Source organism: Abrus precatorius, unplaced genomic scaffold, assembly GCF_003935025.1.
Source record: "Abrus precatorius isolate BTA unplaced genomic scaffold, Abrus_2018 Scaffold2, whole genome shotgun sequence".
NCBI lineage: Eukaryota > Viridiplantae > Streptophyta > Magnoliopsida > Fabales > Fabaceae > Abrus > Abrus precatorius.
This window is the reverse complement of record NW_020874362.1, coordinates 27,964,369-27,974,335: the sequence shown is the minus strand read 5'-3', so window position 1 is coordinate 27,974,335 and position 9,967 is coordinate 27,964,369. Positions and strand designations below refer to the sequence as shown.

At 30.4% G+C, this 9,967-nt stretch overlaps 1 protein-coding gene across 3 annotated transcripts; it reads right to left on the bottom strand.

The window, feature by feature from the left end:
• Positions 1–261: 261 nt before the first annotated feature.
• LOC113857594 (E3 ubiquitin-protein ligase WAV3-like) lies at positions 262–6,487 on the bottom strand. Of its 3 annotated transcripts, XM_027489657.1 has the most exons (3): positions 5,918–6,404; positions 4,895–5,040; positions 1,249–3,610 (listed from the first exon to the last, which is right to left on the bottom strand). In XM_027489657.1, the coding sequence occupies exon 3, from the start codon at positions 3,581–3,583 to the stop codon at positions 1,691–1,693; it is 1,893 nt and encodes a 630-aa protein (XP_027345458.1). In that variant the 5' UTR covers positions 3,584–3,610; positions 4,895–5,040; positions 5,918–6,404; the 3' UTR covers positions 1,249–1,690. The 3 variants fall into 3 exon arrangements, with proteins under 3 accessions (XP_027345457.1, XP_027345458.1, XP_027345459.1); XM_027489656.1 differs by lacking the exon at positions 4,895–5,040 and having other exon boundaries at positions 262–3,610; positions 5,918–6,487; XM_027489658.1 differs by lacking the exon at positions 5,918–6,404 and having other exon boundaries at positions 4,901–5,214.
• Positions 6,488–9,967: the final 3,480 nt, after the last annotated feature.

Here is a 9,967-nt window from a genome sequence, read left to right as displayed (position 1 = left end):
TACTCTTATGGATGACATCAAAATATGGGAGGAAAAAAATACAGGAAAAGAAAGAAATTCCCTTTATTTTAATAAACTATCAAAAAATATTATGATGAAAATGTAAATTTTATGAATATTTTTTTAATTTTTTAATTTTTTTACTCATTCAAATAAATAATTTTATTTTAACAAATCTAAAATATTTTTTATTTCTATTTCATTTCTCATTTAAATGGAATTTTAGTTTTTACTTTTTCTTTTAAGTATGTACTAAATTTAAAAATATTTCGTAACAATTAAAAGAACAAGTTATTTTGATCCGATCTTGAACGAGAAATGATAACGCAGGTTTTTTTACAGTATTCTTTTATTACTCAATGATAACTCATCTGCATGTTACATTATATAGATATAAAGTTTATTTAATAAAATTTTAAAAAAGTATTATAAATATTCTTTTTATTATTTTAATAATAAAGGGGTATGAGTATCACGTGATTGAAGGCACTCATAAAGAGGCATATCCTATCATCTCCACAATAGACTACAAATCTAGGACGCTCTGAGCCCAATGTGCGCAATGAAAGATCTCAAGATCTGGATTCTTACTTTTCTGACCCATAAAAAAGGAGGTCAAAACCCTATCTAACGTAACGTGGGAAAGAGTTGTAATACAATATAAATGTGTTTGAATTTTGTATATAACAGACAGCTATACATGTTTAAATATTTGTATTGTATAAAAACTTGACTTTCCCTTATGTTAAAGCATATTATATACTTCAAAATGATCAGATGCTAAAATTGGCACCAACAGATTTTGAAATGTCAATTCAATCACCCATTAGTCTGATCTGAAAGATGAAAGAAGAGAGACGAAGAAACTAGAAGAGAAAATTCATCTCTTAAAATTCACCAAAATTAAAATGATTAATGTAATCACGTATAATTTTTATATCAGAGTTACAACTTTGTAAAAGTAAAAGAACCAAAATCAACCATTTTTAAAATATAAATATTAAAACAAAAAACTATAAAAATTAAAATTTGATAGATTTTGATAGGAAAAATATATTTAACCGTAAACTTTGATACTGCTTCCGGAGAATGACCAAATGACAGAGTGAAAAATTTAACCAAAATTTTGTTGGAGTATCCACAAGTGGTGCTTCTTGAATTGAATGAACAATAATATAAAAGGAAGGCATTCAACGGACATCTGCGGCTAGTAAGTGAAATCCAATGATATGACGCAATTGCAAGCAAATAGAATCATCTGAAACAAAAGGTGCACCTAAAAGAAACTAAAGTACTATAAAGTTAAAAAGGAAAAGCATAAGGAAGATCATTTATAAAAAGAATCAGAAGCATATATAGTATAGCATTGTCTAAACAAAGTGAAGAAATTCACCCGCACAATGCAACTGAAAACAATTATGTACATCACTCAGAATCACACTGAAATATTATCCAACCTGACCCTTTTCGCCATTCTCTGCAGAGCCACATTATCCAGCCTATGCATGTACAGTTTCATATTGGCAAAATCAGGAATTTTGTCCACTTTAAACTCCTTCCTTTCCATTATACCCACCTTGACAAAAAGTAAAAACAAAAGGGTAAAACAAGATAAGAAGAAACTTAAAAGATTTCTCCACAATTGTATGTATAGGCTAAGTAGAGTTTTTCCAAACACAGTTTTCCATTATCATTGTCTTCTCTGCCTCTCAGGAAATGATTTAGCAGGCCTAAGGACTCGGCGATTTGTTGGAGTCCCAAAAACCATGGTCTGGGAACGGGTCACCATGTCAACCATAGAAGGAGTTTGATATGCTTGCACAAGGCTTGTGCTGTCTGTTGAATCGCCTCGTGCTGTTGCTCTTTGCCATGAATGTGAGCTCAATCCTGACAGAACATAGGCCCTTCCAGATTGCTCGTAAACACGCTGGCTCGCCATCCTTTCTTGCATCTCCTTTAACTCCGCAGAAAGTGAAACACATAACCGATCCCCGGCTTGGGCAGACACAGTTTCAGACAATGCCTTTTGACAGCTATCCAGGATAGAAACTGCAGCAGACAAATCGCCACGTTCAGCCGCAACTCTAGCCTCAGACATTGCTTCTGCTGCTTGAAGCCGGTTTCGCTGTCTGTCTACCTCAATTGACACAACTAGTTCTCCACTTAAATCAGGCCTGTGGATTTTTACTTCACTAGTTCCTTCCAAAGCCACCATTTCTTTTGTCATGGGATCTCGGTAAAGACCTCTCACAATCAACAATGACATTTCATCACTTGACTCATCAACTGGAACGTTAACTGTTACTAAAAAGTCTCTTTCCTCTTCAGCATATAAATCTCCTACCTTAATAGAAGCCATTCTTGCATTGGCCATCAAACTTGTTTGGTAACTTCCTGCTTTTACTGAACTAAGTTGCAAATGAGGATGAACACATTTGACTTCTACCTGTAATTCTTGCACCACCACACTCAAGAGTCCCCCAATACACTGTGCAAATGCATCTTGAATGACATCCTCAGCTTCAATAAAAGAAAATGTACCACCAGATATTTCAGAGATTGAGTGCATTGAAGTAGCATCGTGGTCAGTCCCAAAGCCAAATGAATGCACTGGTATCTGCAAGCCCATACCATTGTTTCGGTGAATGGAGTTTGGGACTAGTGACTGGTAATCTGTTCCAACATTAGGCCTGCTATTGACTGTGTATGTATCCTGCCCATCAGATAGTAATATGATGCTGCTAACCGGGTTTTTCCATCGCCGGTCAGCAAACACCTTGGTGCCTTTCCTCAAGCCTTCTGCAATGTTTGTCCCACCATTTGAAACCAAAGAATTGACAGCCTGTAATGCCTGCTGTCGTCCAGTATCCGTCATCTGCCGAAGAGGAAAGATGCGGCGTGCTGTGGAGGAGAAGGCAATGACAGACAGCCGGTCTGATGGACCAAGATTCTGAATAACAAAACCCATAGCTCGTTTTAGCAATGCAAGCTTAGTACCTGCCATGCTACCACTTACATCAAGAACCGTCACGAGGTCAACTGAAGCACGAGAATTTTCAACTGGAGGTGGTGATGCAGCATTGTTTCCATCGACGTTTTGTTTTCTCCCTGTGTGAGGAGCTTTGAGATGAATCAATACAGCAAACGCATCATGAGAGGCTGACTTTGGAACAGCTGCAACCTCAGGATATGTTCTGATCTCCACTGTATTTATTGAATTGTGATCGGTCTCATTTTTATTGTGTGTAATTGAAGTTTGTTGATCCAGGGCTTCATCATCATCAAAAATAGCTGGTTCAGTAACATGATAAAGCGATGAAATCTGTCGACTTGCATCCCCTTGAGGAGAAGGAAGCCTCCTTATGACAGTTGTCCAATTATTGTCTCGTGCAGTCGCTTGGCTGATTCGAGGAACATCATGGGGCATATTAGAAGTAGGACTTTGAAAAGGAACTTCTTTCCATTTTGCTCTGCAGACAGGGCAAATCTGGTTCCCATGCTTCACATTAGAAGTGATGCAGTGAAAATGGAAAGAATGAGAACATTCTGCAGTGAAAATAGCATGGCCTTGCCCTGGTTTCATTGTGTAAAGGCATATTGCACAAGTCCCCTGCAGTTAGCATGGATAAAAATGTCAGCAAAAGAAGGTTCTATAAGGGCTAATAAAATAAGGCTTTCATAAGTATCACTATTGAAGTAAATACAAGATTTAAATGCAAAATTGACAGTATACAAGAGAGAGAACACGATGATGTAATTTTTATCAACGAAACAAGACACCAAACAAAATGCATACCCTCACACAGAGGGAGGAAGAGATAAAGATCCATATTGTTGTCACATAGACAACTAATTCGGAATGTGAAACAGCATAACACTTGCCCTTAGTTGACATATCTATCAAAAATATAGTCATGGCATAATTCGTAAGACAATTAGCATACCACAATTATCTACCACCATTTAACTAAGACCTACTCAGTATTACCTTTTGTGAAAGATTGAAAGGTGTTCATCACACATAGAAAGAGATAAAAAGGATGTGACCACTAAAATTACTCAAGACCAATAAAAAATCTCAACTATTTATCACTAAAAAGGAAAAAGAGAAACTTAAAATAACACTTCCGCAAAAAATTGTTGTTTCCAAGTGTTGGTAACTTGAGAGTCTAGAATGTCCTAGGATTAAATGGAGGAAAGTATGGATTTGAATTTTCCATTCAAAAAACACATCCAAGTGTAAGGCAAAATCAACGACTAAATTTCAGATTTCTAATAAACAAGAATGCCATTGAATGCACCAATCAGAAACATGTTTTTCATATCTTGTAAGACAGCAATAGCTTCTGAAATTAACACTCAAACATAAAGTATCCGTGCATTAAGAACCTCTCGAATATCAATACAAATAAAACTCCTCAAACATTTTCAACTGTCTAAAATTGTCAGGAATGAAAAGAATCAGCATCCTCCCCAGAAATATATTATTAATTTTTAACTGTGATATGGCTTCAAAATAATTTTCAAGTTGAAATAAAACTAAACTTGAAATTAGACAGTATTTAAAAAGTAACCCAACCAATGGCAACATCTATTCCCAAGTTCAAATTTCACGATCAGTGACGGTATATTTATAGATTGAAGGCATTCAATTAAAATAATAATAACAACATTATTATTAATTAAACAAATGGAAAACATGGGCACATACACCTTCATGTATGGGCTATATGCATCTATGGGGTCATCCTTCGAACCATCTATACTAATAATATCCCAATTAGTCATTTATTAAAATAATTAAAAGAAAAAGAACTAAATTCATTGAATCGGCGAATCTGAACAGTGTCTCAATAAAGTATTCATTGATAAATGTAACATTTGCAAAGGTCACTATTACCCCGGTGTCTTACACTGCGCCACTTCTGTCCCGATGCAGGTCCACTAATAAGACCATTGCATAAAAAGATGGAATAGAATGCAACCCATCTTTACCACAGATGCCTATAATCTCAGCCAAATCTACCACTTAATACAAAGCTTAAAATTAACAAGCAAAAAAATCAGTAAGGTCAACGTTTGCTGGTCAAAGACTTTGAGGTCACCAAGGAAAAAAAGAATTATCAACAATAGGCAAACAACTTTTAAAAAAGGTACTAAGACAAATTCGTAACTCTAATATTGAAACTTTCGAGACATTAATCAATTAACTATTCAAAAAAAACGAAAGAAGGACAAATCAAAGATGATTTATTCATTGGTCACGGATTTTTTTAATTTTTTATTGCTTTAGTAGATTAAATATTTTGCAAAATCCAGACTTTTCTTTGTTTGCATATGGGAATTTCACAATCAACGGTTAAGGGGTCTTTTGTGGGGATAGCAAGGAGAGAGAAAAAATGCATCCATTGAATTGAACAGTACACAGTAAAAATTAGTAACGGAAGAAACAAGAAAAACTGTGTCAAATGCAACCCATTTCTAATGAGCCAAACTGGTCCTTAAAGGGGTAGCCACAGTACTACACTTTATGCCACTCCCCACCCATAATGGAGTTGAAAACAACACAACCAAGAATAAAACGTTTCCCCAATAGTCACAATGCGTCACACTCCACCATACCCCAATTAAGAATACTAAAGTATGATTAAAGTTGAAATTGATGCTTATCTAGCCATTTTAATTGATAACAAAAATATAATTTGTATTTATGCCCTAAATAAATTTAAGCTCTTAATAATAGTAATTTTCCTCTAACAGTACCAAGAGAACATTTAAAAAAAAAATGAATGTTGCTTAAAACAAATAGTGCAAACCAGAATCTACCATGGAGATTCAGTGGTGAAGCTGGAGCAAAAGGGTAACTTTAGCAACCCCAAAAAAATAATGAAAATAAAAACTGAAACTTTATGCTAACCTTAGGGGATTTGGGTCCAGATTTGGATAACCGGAGACCGGAGGAGGATGGTGTGGGAGTGGTTGGGCGATAACCGGAGATGTCACCGGCGGGAGAAACAACGGTGGGTGAGGTGTCGCCGGAAAACCTTGAAGCGGCGGAGGAATCATCTAAAGGTCTAGGAACGTGAACACAGGAATCCAAACCGAGAGCAAGCTTCAATTTTCTCCATTTGCTTCCCATCATTGTTTTTGTTTTGAAGCAAAAGGGTGAGAATTAGATGTTGAAGTTGAAGGAATGACCCAAGAGGCTATGGAACTTGGAGAGGAATGAGTGTATGTGAAAGATTTTAACTTTGTATAAGGGAAGAGAAAACATGGTAGAAATGGAGATGGGAAAGGTTGGCTTTAGGTGAGTGAAGGAGTAAGAAAAAGAGAAGGGTGGTTGTAACTTGTAATGAATGAGAGAGAGAGAGAGAGAGAGAAGGAAAGTTTGGCTCTTTTTAACTAATGAATGGATGGAAGGGGGTTGAGATAAGCGGTCACAGGTTAGGGACAAGTAGCAGTAGCTTGCTTTGCTCATTGCTCGGATGGAATTCAATAATATGTACCTTTGACTTTTTATATTAAAAAATTTTATTATTTTATTAAATATTTTGTATAGTTAAGAAAAATAAAATTTTATTAAAAAAATATTTATTATATTTTTATAATTTAATATAATAACTGTATATTTTTTTATAAAAAATTTATTTATAAATGTTTAAACTTAATTTAAGAGTTGAAGTTAATAAAATTTTTATTATTATTAAATTATTTTTAATCACAATAAATATGTTTATTTTTAATTTTATAAAAAAATTATTAACTTTATTTCTTATAATTTAAAAAATAATAATTTTAATTATCATCTTATAATTACGTGGCATGTATTTAGTTTTATTATATTAACATTAATAACTATTTTAAAATTACAAGTAGCTTTAACATGTTTAAATGTTATATAATTTCATAGTAAGTTATAAATGATTTTTTTAAATATTAAAATTTGTGAGAATTAAAACAAAAACTAATTAAAAAATTTGTTAACATTTTTAAAAATTAAATCTCTATTATTATTATTATTATTATTATTATTATATTTAAAGAAAATTATTAATTATTTATAAAAATCCTAAACTCATAACTTTAATGCTTTTAGGTCTGAATGCATATGATATTCAATTTATTTATATAATTTATTTATAACGCATTAATAAACGTTTTGTTAATGTTTTAACTTCTTTACAAGTTCTAAAAAAATACTACTACATTATAATATGTAAAGAGTGAGTTTGGAAACATAGTTTTGCATTTTTTTAATTTTGATCTTAAATTAATTTTTTATAAATATTTATAATAAATTGAGTTTAAACTACAATATTTATATTTTATGAATTTTTTTAATTTTAACTTTTTTAATTTAAAACTAATATATATATATATATATAATTTACTTACTTGTTATTATAATATAAATCAACTTATATGAGTTATTGTTTGTAACTAAACGTATTAGTTGAAGAGTAATAAAAGATTTTAAAATAAGTTATTGAAATACTGTTCTACAAAAATTGTTATTTGTTTTCAATTACTAATAATTGTTTTAGTTTAATTGTTTAAATGTGTATGAAAGTAAATAAAATAAAGATTTAATTATAGTACTTAATTAAAAAAAAATTAAAATAGCGTAACATCTAAAAATAAACTCAATTGAAAAGAATTTAGGACGTGTAGTTTTTCTTTTACACTTCCTATGTTTAATTTTAGATTGATTTTAATTCTGATTTTCTTATGATATCCAACCACTCATACTAAATCTATTAACACTCCATAATCATATAATATTAACTATCTTTTCTTAAAACTATCAACCCAATGATCATGTAAGGTAGAAGAAAGAGAAAATATAAAGAGCTTAGAAGCTGTTAATTTAATAACGATTGAGAAAGAAAAATTAAATTTGATCCATCTAATCTTTTTTCTTGTTTTACCTTACAAATTAATTAACTATATATGGTACAATCACCTACAATATAATTAATTATAATATATTTAAGAGTTGTCAATTCTGACATACAAATACAGTACAACGAGATAAATACTAATAAAAGAAACACGAAATTATGATAAATCATAAAAATTTCATAAAGTCATTCAAAGAATCCACCGCAATCATGCATATGGTCGAAGCACTCTCATGCTAGCTACTGAAGTATGAACATACTGTAACGAAATTCTATTTTTCAACTAATTTAGGCGTAAAATGCACCAAAAACCTAATTGTGACCTTTTCATATTAATTTGCATAATAATTATAGGAATTAGAGTAAAAATCTAATAAAATAATGATTATAAATAAATATATAGGCTATAAAGGCATGACAAAACATAAAATTATTAGTTATTATACATTAATCTAAAATTTTATTCAACTTGAATATGATTATTTAAATATACACTTTTAAAGTAGTTTTTATAAAAAAAGTTAAAATTTTTCATAAATTTAATACAACTTATGCTTTTTTATTTTTTAGAAACTCTCACATTTTAAAAAATAAATTATTTTTATTTTATAAGAAAAAATTTATTATTATTTTTTCTATAAAAACTTTTTTATAAATTAATTCAAATTAAGACTAACTAATTTTTTATTTAAAAAATGCTTATTAAATAAGAATTCATATATACAATAATTATGGAAAAACTAATTAAAATATTAAATCTTATTAATATATGCTTTTAGTTTAGTTGAGTTTAATTTAGTTTAATTTTAAATATAAAAACTGAAAGCTAAACCAAATTGTAAAATAAGATATTTTAAAATTATTTAGTTAATAGTTTATTTTTTTATTTATTTTTATCAAATTTGCAGTTTAAAAGGATTTGAATTGATTTTGATTACTTTGTTAAAAAAATTAAATTAACAGTTAGATTAGTAAATTTTCATACTTATAAAATACTACTAAGTAAAATAAACAAACTAATATTAACTCTTAAAGCATGTGAGTTCCTTGTATATGATTTAAAAAATTAATCTTACAAAACAAAATTTAAAATATCGAAAAATAAGCAACCCTACTTATAAAAATTGAAATATTATAGAATTTTTTATCATGGATCCCATTTTACGTTTTCAATTTTATTTCCCTCTTTTCGCCCCCAATTTAACTTATTTTTTTTCATTTCCTTGATACTAAATACCAAACATGAATCAATGACCCATCCCATCCCTATTTTCAGGTCCCACTGTTACATGAACTGTCCTTGTTCATTAACATAAGCACGAAGAAAAGCATGTACGTGTTCCCGTTGAATTGAAAGCCTCGCAGTAAGTTAAGTTTCACCTAAAACAAAATTCAACTGATCATATACTTAATATAGAAATATTACGTGATACACTAAGAAATAGGTGAATTGAGAGAAGTTTCTATTCTCTAGAGAAAATATTCAGATATAATACGTAGGAATTGATTATCAATTGTTGTTTGGTTTAAATTTTGATGCATATGTTTGTCTTTAAACACTGTTAGTAACAATTTTAGAGACAAACAAAATGCTATAAATATAATTTCAATAATATCAGATTCTATTTCTTATTTGATTGTATGTAAATTGTCATTTACTTCACAAATACATATTATTTTCTTTTGCTATCAAGCCAAAAGAAAGAACAGAATGATAGTGTTGTCCATCTTGTAGCAAAGTCTCATGGGAAGCACCAAACTTAACTGAATAATTAGCAGTGATTCCCTGATGCCATGTGCCAAATTATGTTTTAGGAACAATTGAATATCATCAAAAAGTGCCGTCATTATGCTCGATCAGTGAAAAAGTGCCATTTTTAATGATAATTGATAAACAGTAGAATAAATTGATTCAAGCCATAAAAGTGCGTTTAAGTAATATAGTTCACAAGTCACGTTTGATGATCACAAATTCACAAGTTGAACTTTTTGTGTTAATGAAATTTTAAAATATATTTAAACATGTTATTAATCTTGATCCTTTTATGGAGAAGACCAAAATTTAC

Excerpts from the sequence above, each read along its gene's own strand:
- LOC113857594 (XM_027489656.1), bottom strand. The coding sequence starts at position 6,142 with ATGATGGGAAGCAAATGGAGAAAATTGAAGCTTGCTCTCGGTTTGGAT. Across the intron at positions 3,611-5,917 it reads CTGGACCCAAATCCCCTAAG|GGGACTTGTGCAATATGCCT; the intron begins GTTAGCATAAAG and ends TGCTAACTGCAG.